This window comes from Stenella coeruleoalba (genome assembly GCF_951394435.1).
Source record: "Stenella coeruleoalba genome assembly, chromosome: 8".
Taxonomy (NCBI): Eukaryota; Metazoa; Chordata; class Mammalia; order Artiodactyla; family Delphinidae; genus Stenella; species Stenella coeruleoalba.
Genome location: NC_137154.1, coordinates 45704840 through 45723885, shown reverse-complemented (window position 1 = coordinate 45723885; position 19046 = coordinate 45704840). Strand labels below are relative to the sequence as shown.

Sequence of the window (19046 nt, the reverse complement as noted above, 5' to 3'; positions counted from 1 at the left end):
GTGACTCTCTCCCTACCTGGAATCATGGGAGTTCACTTAACTAGCTTCACAGAATTAATAGAAGAGGTATCTTGATTTCCCCAGGAAAAGCAATATAATGGCTGTTGTTCAATAGTCAAACTTGTCATTGTTTTCTAGATGCCACTAGCCTAAAATAATTCAGACTTGATTTCATTTTTAAGCTCTAGCTAAGGTTGTCTTAATAACTGGTGGAAATAGACATATGGGGTTCTTTATCCTTCTATATCTACCTCTTCCATGGAGAACTCTCTTCTTACCTGTCTCTCTCGGACCTTTACCTCCCATGATTAATTTGCCCTCTGTGTTGATAACTGTTAATGTGCTGATGTTAGCTAGAAGGCAGAACGTATTCAGGATAGGAAAATAAAAAGCACTTGTACCATCCCATTCATTCCTCTTCCCCTTACTTTTGACATCACTAATTCTACACAACACTCTTTGTCCACTGATTGGCATATAAGATTTAACATATTTACTAACACAATTTTAATTCAGCATCAACCCTAAGCCTTTTTTAAAAATTAGGTCATCACAGATAGGCTCTGTGGAGGTCATTTGATCTAACTTCCTTCCCTTCCTATGCTGGAGAAATTCCCTCTACAGCAGCCCCCATATAGATGAGGCAGTTTCTCTCTGAAGAGACGGTCTGTTCCATTGCTGGATAATTTGAGGGTTTATCAGACTGAAACTTACCACTGTGTCATCCACTCATGGCTTTTCTCTGACCATATAGAATGTGTCTAATCCCTCTTCATATGTTTTAAAGCAGCTATTTTCCCCATCCCAATGTTGTATTTTCTCTAGATATAACCTTCCCATTTCCTTTAGGGATTTCTATTCCATTCCTTCGGTCAATTAAAAAACAAACATTTATTGAACCCAATGACAGATATTTTGGTAAAGTTAGTGTGGGGGGTACTGGAAGGGGGGGTATCGTAGTCTAGTAGGAGAGGGACGTTCCTAAAATGAAAAATAATTTCTCATAATGATGGGTATATAATCGACAGGTATGTAAAGTGTTGTGGCAACCTGGAGGAAGGGGTAAATGATGCTTCCTGAAGGAATCTTGGAGGCCCTTGTAGAGAATGGCCATTCAGCTAGATCTTGAAGAATTTTTATGAGTTAGCCAGGCAGAGAGTGAAGGAAAGGGCAAAGTCACAAAAATATAACAGAATATGACAGTCCCGGGGATGCAAATGATCTGTTGTGGCTGGAGTGCCAGATTTGTGTGCTGGTTTGGAAGTAGTGAAAGATGAGTCTGGAGAAGCTGTTTAAGGCCAGATGATGAAAGGTCATGAGTGCCATGTAAGAAGTCTGAACTGTAGTGATGGGGAGTCACTGGGGATTTGAGCAGGGAGCATAATGAAATTTGTTTGTTTTTTAGAAAGGTGACAAGGTAGAGGATGATTAGGGACGGGTTAGACTAGATATTTGGAAAGACATTGTATTGTAGAAAATTAGATGAGAGAAAAATAGGGGTCTAAATTGGCAGTAGAGATGGAGAGGAGTAAATGCATTTAAGGAATATTCAGTTTTTCCAATAAAGATATTAAAAAAAAAAAGCAATATGCAGTTTTTCTGATGACCTCTTTCCATTGTAAAATGCTTATCTGCTCCCAGAGTAGACTTATACAAGGATTAGGCCTAGCCCTTAATAAAGACTGCCAGATAAAACAAGAAACATTGCCTGATTGTAAAATGCATTGTATTGCAGGTGAACATATCTCAAGCTGACATGCAGGCCATTGGCAATACCATCACAATGGTAACACAGGACGGAACGCCCATCACAGTACCTGCTCATGATGCAGTCATCTCCTCAGCAGGAACACACTCTGTTGCTATGGTTACCGCTGAGGGTACAGAAGGGCAGCAGGTAATTGCTTTTTTCTTTTATATCAGTCAATACATATGTCAATATCAAAACCGTTACATAGATGTACAGTGTGATATAGTGGTTAAGCACACAAACCTCAGATTGAATCCCAGTTTTACAACTTCTTAGCTACATAACCCTCTGAGTCTCAGTTTTTCCTCATCTGTAAAATAGGAGTGATTATTGCATCTACCCCATGAGGTTAATAGAAGGATTAAGCAAGATAATGCATATAAAGTAGTCAGCCCAAGTATATATTAAGTGTTCATTAATGGTTGCTCTTCCTATCATCATTATCATCATCAGATACTTAGAAAAAAAATTCATTTGCAAAATTTAATTTTTTGAATATGTAATATATTCACATAATTCAAAAGTCAAAAAGTGTATACAGATAGGCAGTGAAAAGTCTTCTTTCCACCCCTGCCCCCATAGAGATAATCCACTTTTATCAGTTTCTTGCGTAATTTTCCCAACAACTCATTAATCATATACAAACAAATACAAATAAAGTCATCTTCCCCTCCTTCCCTTTTTTTCAAATTTTTTTTTTTTATTTTTTTATTTATTTTTTATTTATTTATTTTTTTTAATTTTTTTTTTTTAAAGCAGTTGCTCTTTTTTTTTTTTTTTTTTTTTTTTTTTTTGCGGTACACAGGCCTCTCACTGTTGTGGCCTCTCCCGTTGCGGAGCACAGGCTCCGGACGCGCAGGCTCAGCGGCCATGGCTCACAGGCCCAGCCGCTCCGTGGCATGTGGGATCTTCCCAGACCGGGGCACGAACCCGTGTCCCCCGCATCGGCAGGCGGACTCTCAACCACTGCGCCACCAGGGAAGCCCCCCTTTTTATGATAGTAAATTCTATACTCGTCTTCACCTTTTTTTTTTTTTTAACCTTAATAATACATCTAGGAAATCTTTCTATTTCATTTTATAGAGAGTTTCCTCTTTTTTTTTTTTTTTCCTGCCATGCAGCATGGCTTGAGGGATCTTAGTTATCGTAGTTCTCCAACCAGGGATTGAACCCGGGCCCCGGCAGAGAAAGCACCGAGTCCTAACCACTGGACTACCAGGGAATTCCCTCCTCATTCTTTTTTTAAGCTATATCATATTCCACTGTATTGGACATGCCATAATATATTTAAAGTCTTTTGCTGTTTCAAACAACACATAACCTTGTGCACATGTGATTTTGCATGTGTGTGAGTACATCTGCTACTAGATAAATCCCTAGAGTGGAATTGCTGGGTGAAAAAACATATGCATTGGTAATTGTGATAGATATTCCCAGACTTCCTTTCTAGGGTTATACCCATCTACATTCCTAGCTGCAGCCTTTGAGAGTGCCTCCTCCCCTTCTGACAGTCAATATAGTGGTAAAACCTTTGGATTTTTGCCAATCTAATGTATCTCTTTGTAGTTTAATTTTTCATTTCTTTTAAAATAAATGATATTGGTTAATAACATTTAAAAACCCTTCTTGTGCTATGCTGAAGGCAGTGCGGGGTTTCACTGCAGCTGCCTTACCCTGTTCAGTGAAAAAGTCTGTCAGTTAGTAGCTGTCATTCTTCCTAAATTCGGTTATAGATTCAATACCATCACAATAAAAATTCCAGCAGGAATTTTTGAAGATACAGATAATCCGATTCTAAAATTTACATGAAAATACAAAGGACCTAAAATAGCCAAAACAGTCCTGAAAAAAGGAACAAAATTGAAGGTTTTCTACACCTTGAAATAGAAAACTCAGAATCATAAAGCTTCTAGAAGAAAAGTGAATGTTTTTGCAACCTTAAGGTAAAAATTTCTTAGACAGGATACAAAATGCACTAATAATAAATTTTTTTCTTTTCTGATAAATTGGACTTCTTCAAAATTAGTTCTGCTCACCAAAGACAATGTGTAGTAAAAGATTAGATAAGCCCCAAACTGGGAAAAAAATATTCACACTATATCTGACAGTGGACTTGTATTGAAAATATATGACAAACTTCTATAAATCAATAATAAAAAGGTGAACAACCCGTTAAAAATGAGCAGATCAGGGGCTTCCCTGGTGGCGCAGTGGTTGAGAGTCCACCTGCCAATGCAGGGGACATGGGTTCGTGCCCCAGTCTGGGAAGATCCCACATGCTGCGGAGCGGCTGGGCCCGTGAGCCATGGCCGCTGAGCCTGCGCGTCCGGAGCCTGTGCTCCGCAACAGGAGAGGCCACAACAGTGAGAGGCCCGCACACCGCAAAAAAAAAAAAAAAAAAAAAAGATCAAATCATCTGATTGCTTATTTGAACAGACCCCTCACAAAAAAAGGTACATGAAAGGCAATAACACGAAAAAGTGCTCAACATCTTTAATCATCAAAGAAATGCAAGTTAAAATCACAAAGAGACACCATTTCAGACACAGGGAAATGGCTAAAATAAAAAAGACAAACAAAACCAAATGTTGGCAAAGAAATGAAGCAACTAGGACATTCAACACACTAGTGAGAGTATAGAATGTTACAACCATTTTGAAGAACTGTTTGGCAGTTTCTTATGAAGTCGAACATACCTCTACCCTATGACTCAGCAATTCCTTCTAGAATATATACCATATGATTCCACTTACACGAAATCCAAGAACAGACTAGACGATCCATGGTGACAGAAATCAGAAAGTGCTGCTTGGCTGGGGAGGAAATTGATGGAATGAAATATGAAGGAACTATTCTACATCTTGTTTTAAGTGGTGGTTTCACAGTTGTATCTAACTGTCAGAACTCAACAGAACACCTAAGATCCATGCATTTTTATTGTTTCTAATTTTACCTTATGCCAAAACAAACAAAAAACGCAGCCACTAGCTTTCAGGCTGTCTTATGGAATGGTCCCACCTAATCAGTTTGCAGTCATTTCCGTGGCTCTGGGATTCCTGGATGGGTTTATAGCCCAGCTTGGGTAAATACACCTTGTACAGTTGCAGGTCTGGAAAGATAGTGACCCTAAAGCACACATTCTTATGTAGCTTATCTGTAGCCTGTGAGCTAGAAAAGTTCTCAAGAGAGAAGGCTTTGAGGGCTAGAATGAAGCCAGGCAGCTTCCAGCAACTAGGGATATCACAACAGGGATGGGGTTTCACTTGAGGACCTGCTGCTGCTACTGTTCCTTCTGCTGTTAACTACATGTAGGCCATCAGGCAAAAGTTGGCTATCCACTGGGGTGTTTGGACCCCACCTATGAATTATCTGTAACACTTAAATTGGTTGTAACCATTTCTTTACATGCATGGGAAGAAAGTAGTCAGTCCTTCCCTAAGTCTTTTTTTTTTTTTGGTCGTTAAGGTAATTGCATTTCTGAGACTCATTTTTCCAGGTGCCTTTGGAAGCCTAGTTAGCAGGTATAGACTAAAGAGTCAGTGCTTTCCATCTATTTTAGTTAGTTAATTTCAGATTACAAAAGTAATACATATTCCCAATGGAATAAAATAGAGAATCTGGAAATAAACCCTCACATATATAGTCAACTAAATTTTGACAGTCAGAATTTGATCTTTCAGTGGGAAAGGGCTTTTCATTTGTCTTTTCAACAAATGGTGCTGGGAAACCTGTATATCCACATGAGAAAAAATAAAGTTGGACCCTTATCTTATACCATATATAAAAATTAGCTCAAGATGGATTAAAGACCTAAACTTAAGAGCTAAAACTATGAAACTCTTAGAATAAAACATAGGTGAAAATCTTCATGATCTTATTTCTTATGTATGATACCAAATGCACAGGCAATGAAAGAAAAAATAGATAAATTGGATTAGGAGATTATTTCTTACATATGACACCAAAATGATAAGTGATGAAAGAAAAAAATTAATTGAACTTCTTCAAAATTAAAAACACTTGGAAGTTCCCTGGTGGCCTAGTGGTTAGGATTCCAGGCTTTCACTGCCGTTGCCCTGGTTCAATCCATGGTCGGGGAACTGAAATCCCACAAGCCACGGGGAACGGCTAAAAAAAAAAAATTAAAAACACTTGTGCATCAAAAGCCACTACCAAGAAAGTGAAAAGACAATCTACAGAATGAGGGAAAATATTTGCAAATCATACATCTAATAAGGGATTAATATCTAGAGTATATATATATATATATATATATATATATATATTTTTTTTTTTTTTTAGGATTTTTTTGATGTAGACCTTTTTTTTTTTTTTTTGATGTAGACCATTTTTAAAGTCTTTATTGAACTTGTTACAATATTGCTTCTGTTTTCTGTTTTGGTTTTTTGGCTGAGAGGACCGTGGGCTCTTAGCTCCCCGACCAGGGATCGAACCCTCACCCTCTGCATTGGAAGGCGAAGTCTTAACCACTGGACTGCCATGGAAGTCCCTAGAATATATTTTAAAATAATAAAATAAAATAATAATATTATGAGGGGGAAAATATCTAGACTATATAAAGAATTTCTATAACTCAACAAGAAAAAAGCAAGCAAACGAATTTAAAAATGAGTGAAGGGGACTTACCTGGTGGCACAGTGGTTAAGAATCCGCCTGCCAATGCAGGGAACACAGGTTCGAGCCCTGGGCCAGGAAGATCCCACATGCCGCGGAGCAACTAAGCCCATGCACCACAACTACTGAGCCTGTGCTCTAGAGCCCACGAGCCGCAACTACTGAGCCCGTATGCCACAACTACTGAGCCCCCTGCATTGGGAGCTTGGAGTCTTAACCACTGTGACATCAGGGAAGTCCCTAAACATTCTTTTAAAAGGATTTTTAATATTTACAAAATAATCCATAAAATGGATATACATAACATTAACTCATTCCACATTGATAAATTGTTCTGCAAGCCCCTTGATTATTTTCATAGGAAACAAATTCTAGACATGGAATTATTAGATTAATGGTATGAACTATTTTAAGCTTCTTGCTACATATTGCCAAATTATTTTCTGGAAAGTTTTAGCAATCATGCCATGGATCTAAAAGTGTTCTTGTATTCACTGTATTCTCACTAGCATTAGGATTTTTTTTATATATTTGCATAATTCACAAGCCAAGGATAAATTATATTTTTACTTTCATTTGTTTGGTGAGGTTGAACATGTTTTTCATATTAGCCTGAAATCTGTTTTTTCTTCATTGAGGTAAAATTTACATACAGTGAAATGCACAGGTTTTTTGTTTGTTTGTTTGTTTGTTGGGTTTTTTTGGCCACAGCATGCTGTTTGTGCGATCTTAGTTCCCCAACCAAGGATTAAATCCGGGCGCCTGACAGTGGAAGCACAGAGTCCTAACCACTGGACTGCCAGGGAATTCCCTGCACAGATCTTAAATTTACAGTTCAGTGAGTTATTAAACATACACACCCATCCCATCCCAAACAGGATGTAGAACATTTCTATCACCCCAGAAAGTTCTCTTGAGACCCCTTCCAGTCAGTCTCCACCTAGTTATTCTGATTGTATTATTTTGTTTGTTCTTAAACTTGGCATAGTGGAGCCAGAGTATGAACTCTTCTGTTTTGGGGTTTTTTCTTTTAACATAATATTTTGGAGATTTATCCATGTTCTTGTTTATAACATCAGTTCATTGTTTTTTATTGCTGAGCAGTATTCTGTGGTAGGAATATCACAATTTGTTGATAGATTCTCCCCTTGATGAACATTTGGGATGCTTCCAATCTTTGATTATTGTGAATAAGGTGGCGGTGAAAATTCTAGTACAAGTATATTTGTACACATATGGTCTCATTCTCTTAGCTAAATACCTGTTAGTGGAATTGCTGGGCCATGGGGTAGAGGTATATTTAACTTTACGTGAAAGTGCCAAACAGTCCTCCAAAGTGGTTTGACCATCATACACTCCCACTAGCAATGTATAAGACTTCTGTTTGTTTCACAGCATCAACATTTTGTGTTGTTACTTTAAAAAATTTTAGCCATTCTAGTGGATGTGAAATGATATATCATTGTGGTCTTAATTTGCATGTAGGTTGCTTAATTTCTTAATATCTGGTACTTCTCTAGATACCTGTTCTTTTTTTTTTTAAATAAGGAAATGTGTTTTTTTTTTTTTTAAATAAATTTATTTTATTTTTGGCTGCATTGGGTCTTCATTGCTGTACACGGGCTCTTTAGTTGTGGAGAGCGCAGGCTTCTCATTGTGGTGGCTTTTCTTGTTGCGGAGCACAGGCTCTAGGCACGCAGGCTTCAGTAGTTGTGGCACGCAGGCTTAGTAATTGTGGCTAGCGGGCTTAGTTGCACTGCGGCACGTGGGATCTTCCCAGATCAGGGCTCAAACCCATGTCCCTTGCTTTGGCAGGTGGATTCCTAACCACTGTGCCACCAGAGAAGTCCAAGATACCTGTTGTTCTTGATTTTTAATTTAAATCTGTTACGGTCAGAGAACATATTCTGTAAGATTTCATTATTTTGAAATTTGAGACTTGTTTTCCCTGTGTCTTTCATTGATTTCCCATTATATTCCATACGTATTTGAAAAGAATGTGTGTTCTGCACTTGTTGGGTGTAGCGTACTACACATTAGGTTAAGGTGGTTGATAGTGTTGTTCAAATATTCTATAACCTTATTAATCATTTCTGTATTTGTTCTAGTTACTAAGAAAAAGGAATTAATACCTCCAACTATGATTGTGGATTTGTATTTCCCTTTTAGTTGTTAGGGGTTTTTTTACTTCCAGTATTTTAAATCTCTGTTATTAGGTGCATACATATTTCATTTTAATTCCTCAAATAACTTCCTAATTATACCCTTCTGTGTTACTTTTTTGTGGTTGCTCCAGGGATTAAAATGTGCATCCTTAAGGTATTGAAGTCTACTTAGACTTAACATTGTACTACTTTACATAAAATCTAAGAACCTTGCAACAGTATATTTTCATTCATGCCCCTACTCTTTGTGCTGCTGTAATATATTTTACATTTACATGTTATAACCCCGGCAATGCAACATTATATTTTAGCATTAAACAGTTAATCTTTTAAGTAAGTTATAGGACAACAGGAAACATAATATTTTATACTTACCCACTAATTTATCATTTCCAGTGCCTTTTATTCCTTTCTGTAGATTTGAGTTTCCATATGGAATCATCCCTTTGGCCTGAAGGATATGCTTCAGCATTATTTGTAGTGCAGATCTACAGTGACAAATTCTGTTTTTGTTTATTTGAAAATATATTATTTCGCCCTTCTTTTTGAAACATTTTTGTTTTGAAGGATATTTTTGCTAGATATGGAATTTTTGGTTGGCAGTTAATTTTTTTCTTTCAGCACTTTAAATTGTCTCTGTCCTTCATTGTTTCTGATGAGAAATCTGCCATCTTCATATCATTGTTCCCCTGTATATAATATATCAGTTTTTCTCTGGCTATTTTCTAGATTTTTTTAGCAATGGGATTATGGTGTGATTTTCTTTGTATTTATCTGCTAGGTTTCTTTTATATAATTATAAGACAATATATATAATATTATAAAACATTATATAATATTTTGTAGAGTTTTTGTTTTTTACCAGATTTAGGAAAAGTCTGGCCATAATTTCATCAAAAGTTTTTATTCTGCCTCATTCTGTTTCTCTTTTCCTTCTCGGTCTCTAATTATATGTATATTAACTTGGTATTGTCCCACAAGTTGCTGGGGAGCCATTCTTTTTTTTTTTTAATCTTTTTTTCTTGGTTCTTCAGATGGATAATTCCTATTGATCTTAGAGTTCACTGACCTTTTCTTTTGACATCATCATCTTCTATTAGGCCCATTCAGATAATTTTAGATATTCTCATTTTTGATTGTAGAATTTACTTTTTTTTATAGTTTTCATTTATTTACTGAGATTTCCTCTTGTATGCATTCCATAAGCCTTTTAACATATTTATAATAACTGTGTTAAAGTCCCTGTTTACTAATTCTAACGTTTTGGTCATCTCATGGTCTGTTTCTACTGCCTTCATTTTCTCTTGACTCTGGGTTACATTTTCCTCTTCTTATGTGTTGTAATTTTTTTATTGTATTCTGGACATTATGGATGATACATTATAGAGATTCTTAATTTTGTTATCTTTCTCTGAAGAATGTTCATTTTGCTTTGTCAGGTAGTTAAGTTACTTGTAGAGGCTGGGTTTTATACTTTATTAAAGTAGTTCTGTTTTAGTTTTGCCATTTAGTCTCAGGGTGAATCTTCAGTCCTGGGATACAATCTTTACTCCTAAAGTGTGGCTCTTAGGGTTTCAATGGAAAGCCTGAGGTATTTTCCAAACCCTTCTAACTTGGTGGGATTGAAGTTCTAAATCCTGTCTGTCCCGTGGTATCGCTGAAATCTCTTCTCAGCTTTTCAGCCTTCTAGCTGCTGCTTTCTACCAGATTTATTGGAACCCCCCCAACATGTTTGCAGTTCTGAGGTCTTAAAGAATTGAGGGGAGTTTATACACAGGTTTGGGAGCCCCTCTCCCTCTGGTTTTCTCCTTTCTAGGATATCCCTCTCAATACATAGCCATTCTGGCAGCCATAGACTCCATTATCTCTGATAGCTTAAATTGCCCTGTGTTGCTCAGACTGGTGAGTGCCCTCAGTGGAAAAGCTATTTAAACATAGATGTGACCTAGTGTGGTTCTCTTCTTTTAAGAATCCCCTCCGTTTCCTGCCTGCTTTTCATCATTCACCACTGCCTTCAAATGGTTGCTTTTTTATATTTTTTTCCACACTTTATGATTGTTATCTGCAGGAAGGGTTAGTCCAATATAAGCTATTCCCCCACTGCCATACTGAAATCTGTTGCTGGACTATGGAACATTACTGGAATTGATCCACGCTGAATATCTATTAGCTCTAAAATCTAGCATTTTTAATGGATTAATGGCCAAGTAAAATAGTAGTTTCAGTTTTTAACTTATTCTTTCTCTGAGTTTGGCTGGACAAAATTCTTAAATATATAACAGAAGTAATTGATGCCATTTTCTTTGTTATCCACATAGCAAAAGCTATATTTGTGGTTTAAGAGCCACAAAAGCACTTTTAACCACTTTGACTAGATGCTTCAGGAACAAGATGGAAAGATTCCATGGAATCTAAAAGAGGAAGTGAGTATAACAAGATGTGTTGCTTCAAATTCCCTGGCGGTCCAGTGGTTAGGACTCTGTGCTTCCACTGCAGGGGTCATGGGTTCGATCCCTGGTCAGAACTAAGATCCCTCAGGCCATGGTGAGCCCCCCCCCCAAAAAAAAGATAGTTGCTATTTTGTCAGTAATGGTACTGGTACTTTGTTTTCCTAGTTAATGGAAATCTTTTTTTTGTTGTTTTTTTTGGCAGCACCATGCAGCTTGCCGGGATCTTAGTTCCCTGACCAGGGATCGAAACTGGGCCCTTGGCAGTGAAAGCACCGAGTCCTAACCACTGGACCGCCAGGGAATTCCCAATGGAAATCTAACTTTATTTTTAATTCTTTTGTCTTATTTTTTATTTTTAAAATTTTTAATTGCTTTTTATTTTTTTAATTTTTAATTTTTTTATGGAAATCTAATTTTAAATGCAACAGATAAACAGGAGAAAATAGTATATCTATCAATGATCCAAACTCGGGAATAAATAGACATATGAGGTGTGAATTAGTCCACGTGTGTAACTTCCCAGGCAGCCTCTTAGGGATAATAGAATCTATGCACAGTCATGTCTCTCCTGGTTAATGGAGCCTGACATAGCGAATCCACTTTTTCAGTGTCCTCTACCCTGTTTTGCCATTGGCTCACTTTATAACCTTAGATACGTCCCGTCTATCTGAGCCTCAACTTGTTCAAATAAAAAAGAGGAGTCCATGGGAATTCCCTTGTGGTCCAGTGGTTAGGACTGCTGCTTCTCACTGCCAAGGGCCCGAGTTCAATCCCCGGTCAGGGAACTAAAATCCCACAAGCTGCATGGCACAGCCAAAAAAAAAAAAGAGTCCAGAATAGACAATATGTAAGGTCTTTTCCAGCTTTAGGCTTCTACAAGTGTATCGTCAGAAGGGAGGTTTTCCTTTTGAATTTGAAGACAGTCCCTTGTGTTAAATGGATTTTAACCTATTTAAATCATAGTTTTAATTTTTCTGTGTATTTTTTAAGGTTGCAATTGTGGCTCAGGACTTGGCAGCATTCCATACTGCATCATCAGAAATGGGGCACCAACAGCATAGCCATCACTTAGTAACCACAGAAACCAGACCTTTGACCTTAGTGGCAACATCCAACGGCACCCAGATTGCAGTTCAGGTGGGTACAATGGCAACTGTCCTCCATTGACAGCAGTGCTGCTCAGCTCTCAGCCTTGTACTCTCTGCTTTATGCGTAACCTTCACAGAGGCAGGGCACAGAATCATCTGTATTACTTAGCCACATTAAGGAAATTGCTGCGTTTGAAGTAGACTCAGACTAAAACTTTGTTTTCTACCATCCTTGTATATTCTAGGGGAATTTATAACAAGAAAAATAAAGCTCCTGGTATATATATATACCTGTGTGTACCTGGCCAGCTATCTTTACTCTCAGAATAAAAGTCTAATTAGGCAGGATTCTATAAAGCACTAAAGAGTTATTCCTTGGAAATGAACCTCCTGTAAACATAGACCCCAAGTTAGTCCTCTGAGAATCACTGCACAGCTGTATTTTATGGTGGGAAATGTCAGAAGACTGTGAAGAACACATTCTCTGGGAAGTCACTGCATTCAGGCAGAGAATCTGGAATGCGAGGTGTAGATTACCTTTCCTTGGGAAGATTTTTTTTTAAATGTATTTACTTGGAAAAGGGTTAGAACATACTCAGGAAAATGTCAGCTATTGGTTTTAATTTAGTTTATGGGCATAAAAGCTAAAGACTCAGGAAGCTCTCTATCTCCACTGGAAAAGATGAGCATCTTTTGTTCCTTGCATGCGTGAAGGTTTATCAAAATCCTAAATAAAGAAACTGCATCCCCAGCAGGAATTTGTTTTTATGTTTTGTGGATCAGCAGTAGTACCTTAACAAGCCCAGGTGTCAGAGTTACAGAGAGAAATTTTACTTCTGGTATGTTATATTTCTTCGGCATCTTGACTGTGGTTTTGTGTATGTTCCTGTTTTAGCTTGGAGAACAGCCATCTCTGGAAGAAGCCATCAGAATAGCGTCCAGGATCCAACAAGGAGAAACGCCAGGGTTGGATGATTAATCCTCAGAACAATGGAGCAATAAAGGAAGAGGAGCCTTTCATCTTCAGGCAGCAGAGATCCATGAAGCCCGGGCCCAGGAAAATTAGAAATTTTTCATTCCTGAAACACTGTACACATTTTTATGCAAGAGTGGAGAACAATTTATTCTTGACACTTTTGTGTATATAACCCTTGGAAAAGATTTCCCAAACTGATTCATTGTGTACAAGGAAGTATGAAGTTAGGGTAATACAGTAAATTTTTATGTTACTCTTTTATCAGATTGCAAAATCCTAGAGTCTACATGCAAGACCAGTGAAGTCTTATGGAGACTTATGATGGATTTTTAACTTACTGTGAAAAATTAAAGGCTGTATCTAAAATGTCAAAGGTTCTATACATCAAACAATCATAATTCCAAAAGCCATCATGGATAATAAAGGATGTAAAGCCTTCACATATTTCCCTCAGCTAGTAGAGTGTCTGCAGTTTTTGTTCTACTGTATACTTGTCCATTTTTATTTGTATCTTACGGTTTGAAGACTATTCATTATAGTTTTCCATCCCTGTTAACTAACAGCTCTTCAAGCTGAAGTGCTAATTGTATTAGCATTACATTGGATTATATATAAAATTACAAAGTTTGGTTATTTAAAATTAAAAAGTTAAATCCAGTACTTTGGTTTTGTTAAAGATTTTCCTTAGCGTTCAGTTTCTTGTTACTGTTTTTTAAAAATAATAAACTATCAAAGTTTGACCACAGGCTGGAGCCCGGGATAATAGTGCTGTAATTGGAAATGGCTTTACTCTGAAAATTAGGTTAGTGGGTTGGTGTAAATTATTTATTTTTGCTTATGTACTTTTGTTTTAAAGCTTATTTACCCTAAAGTTTATTATTAATTTTGAATACAGCAATTTTTTAAATGTTACCTTTATATTTGTTTCATTAAATTGGTATGGAGGTGGGGGGAAGTGTTGTAGAAAATACCACGAACATAATAAAATACAACACATATATTGAGAGTATATTGTGTATCAAGCACAAAATAAGTACTTTTCCATACATTTTTATCTACTCATAACAATTTTGTGAGATATGTGGGATTTACTACTCCTGTTTGTACATAAGGAAGCTGAAGGTCCAAAGAGGTTAAGTGTCTACCCAGGCCTTACAGCTGTGGTGAGGCAGGGCAAAGACTTAAGAATCCAGACTTTCTGACTCCCAAGTCCAGGGTGTTTTTTCACCACACCACAACTGCCTTCTCAGATGATAACCTGTGGCAGAGATTTTCAAGATGAGCTTTGGTGATCTCGATTGCCCAATGACCTGAGCACCTGAAAAACCATCTCTAATGTTGGAAAATCAGTGTGGGGTCTACCAAGGTCCAAAAAAAGGGGGGGAGGGTGTGTGAGGGTTGTCCTGCAACAATCACTTCTTTGCTGTTGTTCACCATGCTTTGTTTGCCAGGGAGCTGAAACGTGGCTGTTTTTCATTTCAAGCCTTACAGTAAAAAGGAAAAAATGTGCCGTTTTATTTAATATAAATGTTATCTTTGATCAGGTTCTTTGAAGTCTTGCTAAAAAGGGTCATGATTTAGTCATTTGAAATGGGAAACCCTTCAGGGTTGGGCGGGGGGATTGGCTGCTTTCCCTTCAAAGCTCTTCATAGATAGATAACATTAGAAAAGGTCTCAGTCACCCACCGTCTCAGTCTCCATTCTTTTTTTTTTTTTTTGCGGTACGCGGGCCTCTCACTGTTGTGGCCTCGCAGGCTCAGCGGCCATGGCTCACGGGCCCAGCCGCTCCGCAGCATGTGGGATCCTCCCAGACCAGGGCACGAACCCGTGTCCCCTGCATCGGCAGGCGGACTCTCAACCACTGCACCACCAGGGAAGCCCGAGGAGGAGCTTTTTATTCCGAAGCTGACTGTTCCTTATTCATACTATATGTTTTCTGACTAAGGACTTGCTCATTCGGAGGAAGAAGAGCCCGTTTCTAGCTCCACCTCTGAGACTAGGAAGTTAGAACTTAGTCTAATGCACTCAATCACTAGGAAAAATTTGAAGTTTTCCTAAACAACTCTTCAATCGGTGACAGACCAAAACTAAATTATAGACTAGTTTTAAGTACACAGCAATGAGAATGTATGATCTTCAACTGCATGTAAAAGTATGAATGATCCTCATAAATATAATGTTCAGCAAAGGAAGCTGGACCTAAGAGTGCGGGCCAAACTACTCTCATTATCTGAAGTCAGGACAGTGGATACTATTGGTAGGGAGGGGAGCTGGGGGTGAGAAGAAAGCCCAGGGGGAAGTTGAAGCACTAGCATCATGGGCATGTCCATAGGGCCCTGCACTTAGAAAGGCCCCACTGGTGGTTTAATGCTTTGCTGTCACCATCTTAAAGTTCTTAATAAAACTGGAACATTGCATTTTCATTTCTCATTGGACCCTGTAAACTATAGCTGTAATGTTCTATATCTTAGTCTGAGTGTTGAATTTGTGAATATTCACCAAAGTGTACATATTTTGATATGTTTGCTCTTCTGTATGTATATACCTCAACATGAAGTTTAAAAAAGTTGAATTATAGATTATTTTAAAAATAAGTCAATTGGGCTTCCCCGGTGGCGCAGTGGTTGGGAGTCCGCCTGCCAATGCAGGGGACACGGGTTCGTGCCCCAGTCCGGGAGGATCCCACGTGCCACGGAGCGGCTGGGCCCATGAGCCATGGCCTCTGAGCCTGAGCGTCCGGAGCCTGTGCTCCGCAGCAGGAGAGGCCACAACAGTGAGAGGCCCGCGTAACGCAAAAAAAAAAAAAAGTCAATGAAACATTACTTATGGAATGCAGCCAAAGTTGTATTCACAAGAAAATTCATGACCTTAAACACTTTTACTGCTGAATAAGAAAAAATAAAAGTTCATTAACAAAGCAGACAATGCAGGAAATTAGAAGCAGAAAAAAAAGTCACAGCAAAGCAAAATTTAAAGAAAGCAAAAGGAAGGAATTAATAGAGATAAAAGCAAAATGAATTATTTCAATATCAGAAAAACAACTGATTAATAAATCTAAGATCTAGTTCTTTGGGGTGGGAGGAAAGCAAACAGTAAAACTGATAAACCACTAGCTAACATGATAAAAAAAAAAGACAAAACAAATACACAATGAGAAAGGGCTTATAACCATGGGTACAGAGGAAATGATGAGAAATACAAGTGAAAACTTTGCTCAGTCCTATGCTATTACAATTTAAAATCTGAATGAAATGGGTAATACTCAAGGAAATATAAATTACCAACAGGGACTCAAAGACAGTAGAAAATCTAAACAGATAAATAACCATGGACAAAAGCTATCAAAAGCAATACCTCAAAAAAAAAAAATCTGAACCTAGACACATTAAGAGCAACATCTTTCAGACTTTCACATAATCAATCATTCTCATACTATTAAAGCTGCTCTAAAGCACAGAGAAAGAAGCAAACATTCCAGTGTTTCATGAAACCAAAGTCCTATAAAGATTGTACAACAGAAAAACTATGGACCAGTTCCATTTATAAATATAGATGCAAAATGACTAAATGAAATACATGAACATAATTTTGCAGTATGTTCTGAAAACAACTACAGTTTATTTCAGGAAGAATAGAGTGGCATAATAGAAGGAAAATCTATCATCTAATTCACCACATAAATAATTAAAAAGAGGAAAAAGCAGAATAATGAAGAGAAATGCTAAAATGTGATAGAATTGAATATTCATTCCTCATAAATATTCTGACAAAAGGAAAAAAATACTTCCCTAATATAACAGATATAAATCATGTCCACATGCACACATACACATAATCGCATCTTATTAACCAATATTATTTTTTCCAATATTATTATTATGTTTTTTTAATAAATTTCATTTATTTATTTATTTGGCTGCGTTGGGTCTTCGTTTCTGTGCGAGGGCTTTCTCTAGTTGCGGCGAGCGGGAGCCACTCTTCATCGCGGTGCGCGGGCCTCTCACTGTCGCGGCCTCTCCTGCTGCGGAGCACAGGCTCCAGATGCGCAGGCTCAGTAGTTGTGGCTCACAGGCCCAGTTGCTCCGCGGCATGTGGGATCTTCCCAGATCAGGGCTCGAACCCGTGTCTGCTGCACTGGCAGGCAGATTCTCAACCACTGCGCCACCAGGGAAGCCCTGCAATATTATTCTTAATATCCCCATTGAAGTCAGGAGCAAGACAGGAATGCTCTCTACCTCTCCTATAATTAGCACCATGTTCTAACCAACTGAGCTAACCAGCCATTGAACACCTCTCCTCTTATTTAATGTTGTTCTGGAAGTGCTAGCTAATGCAATTAGACAACAGAACAAAGTAAGAGTCATAAATACCAGGAAGAAGGACAGAATTATCAATTATATGATTGCCTACGTAGAAATCCAAAATAATCAACTGAAAAATTGTTAGAAGTAATCCAGGAGCGCAGAACATGTTTTGTGTCTTTATTTCATCCTCGCCATTTTTCTGTGCTCTTGTTGTTTCTAACCACTGGTTTACAAGCACACAGACACACACGGCCCTGGAAATCAGCAGAGCTTGGTAGTGGTGGGTGGGAGTTGGGGTAGGCATCAAACAGGAGGCTGGGCTGCTTCAAGAGCCTTGAAGGCAAGGCAGGTTATCCAGTCAGAATTGTCAGGAGCGTGTGTGAGCAATCCTACGTCCCAAACTGAGCTCCTGGCTCAGTTAAGATTCTGAAGCTGGTAACCAGGGACAAAGCCTCTTATTCTGTGTTTAAAAGTGAGACTGTAATAAATCAGAGGGCTCCTGGAAGCCCCTTCCTTATCAGCACCTCACCACAGACTGCAGCCAGAGAACAGACCTGCAGGAAGACCAGTCCAGATGAAGTAACCAGGCGAAGAAAACAGAAGCACAGGCTCCTTTCCCAAGAGCAAAGCCAGGGGAGGGAGATAGGGAGGTGGGGAAGCGAGGAAAGGGAAGGAGGGATAGGGCAGCAGTGACCAGAAAGAGAGGAGAGCTCTAGTGTGTCAGAAAAGGCAGGGTATGGGTCTCTAGGACTTGTGCCATATTCCACCTTCCCCATCCTGTTTTAGAGCAATGATTTGGCCTTTCTCTTGGCTCTCTCTTTAGTTGGTACCTAGGCATTTTGGAAGTGAGATTTTTTGATAATTTTGTATATTTCTCCAAATGTCTTCCCTGTGGTAAATATATTTACTCTAGGTTAATTTTAAAAAATTGAATCATTATACAGTTTTGCAACCTTTTTTTCGTATCTTAGATATCTTTTCATTTTGTACATATAGCTCTATCTCATTATTATGCAAACTGTGGTTACTTATTATTTAATGGACATTCGGGTGGCTTCCAATTTTTGGTATTTTAAACAATGCCTACAACACAATTCCTCCAAATCTCCATTTGGCTGATTCCCTCACTTCATTCAGATTCCTGCTCAAATGCCACCTCCTCAGAAAGGCCTTCCTAGATCATCCTATTTAAAATAGCACCTCCCTCCAACCCTCTACCACTTCTTAATCCCTGACACCTCCCTTTTTCTTTTATAGCACTTATCACTACTTGATATTTTTTGTACCTTTGTTTAATTATATATTGTCTGTCTCCACCAGAGGCCTCAAAGTTTTATGAAAGTAAGGACTTTGGTTTGTTTCACTGCTGTGTTCCTAGTGCCCAGAAGGGTGCCAAGCCCACAGGGGAATCTCATTAAGTATTTACTGAATGAATTAATACAACGATAAACATTCTTTTATATATGTTTGCAAACCTGTAGAAATGTTTACTAGCATTGCTGAGTCAAAGATTATAAATATTTAAATTGTAACAGAAATATTCAAAACAATCTTTTAGGGACTTCCCTGGTGGTGCAGTGGTTAAAAATCCACCTAGCAATGCAGGGGACACGGGTTCGAGCCCTAGTCCAGGAAGATCCCACATGCCACAGAGGGACTAAACCTGTGTGCCACAACT

General features: G+C 38.2%; 1 protein-coding gene across 6 annotated transcripts in view; it reads left to right on the top strand.

The window, feature by feature from the left end:
- The window catches only part of ZNF143 (zinc finger protein 143), a 54592-nt gene extending 40570 nt beyond the window's left edge, over window positions 1-14022 (top strand). For 5 of the 6 annotated variants that reach the window (XM_079930306.1, XM_079930308.1, XM_079930307.1 and 2 more), the window contains exons 14-16: window positions 1736-1897; window positions 11991-12137; window positions 12984-14019. In XM_079930306.1, coding sequence (XP_079786432.1) covers window positions 1736-1897; window positions 11991-12137; window positions 12984-13067 — 393 coding nt within the window. In that variant the 3' untranslated portion in view covers window positions 13068-14019. Of the gene's footprint in view, window positions 1-1735; window positions 1898-11990; window positions 12138-12983 lie in introns of all 6 variants that reach the window. The other variant, XM_079930311.1, reaches the window with a different exon arrangement.
- Window positions 14023-19046: the final 5024 nt, after the last annotated feature.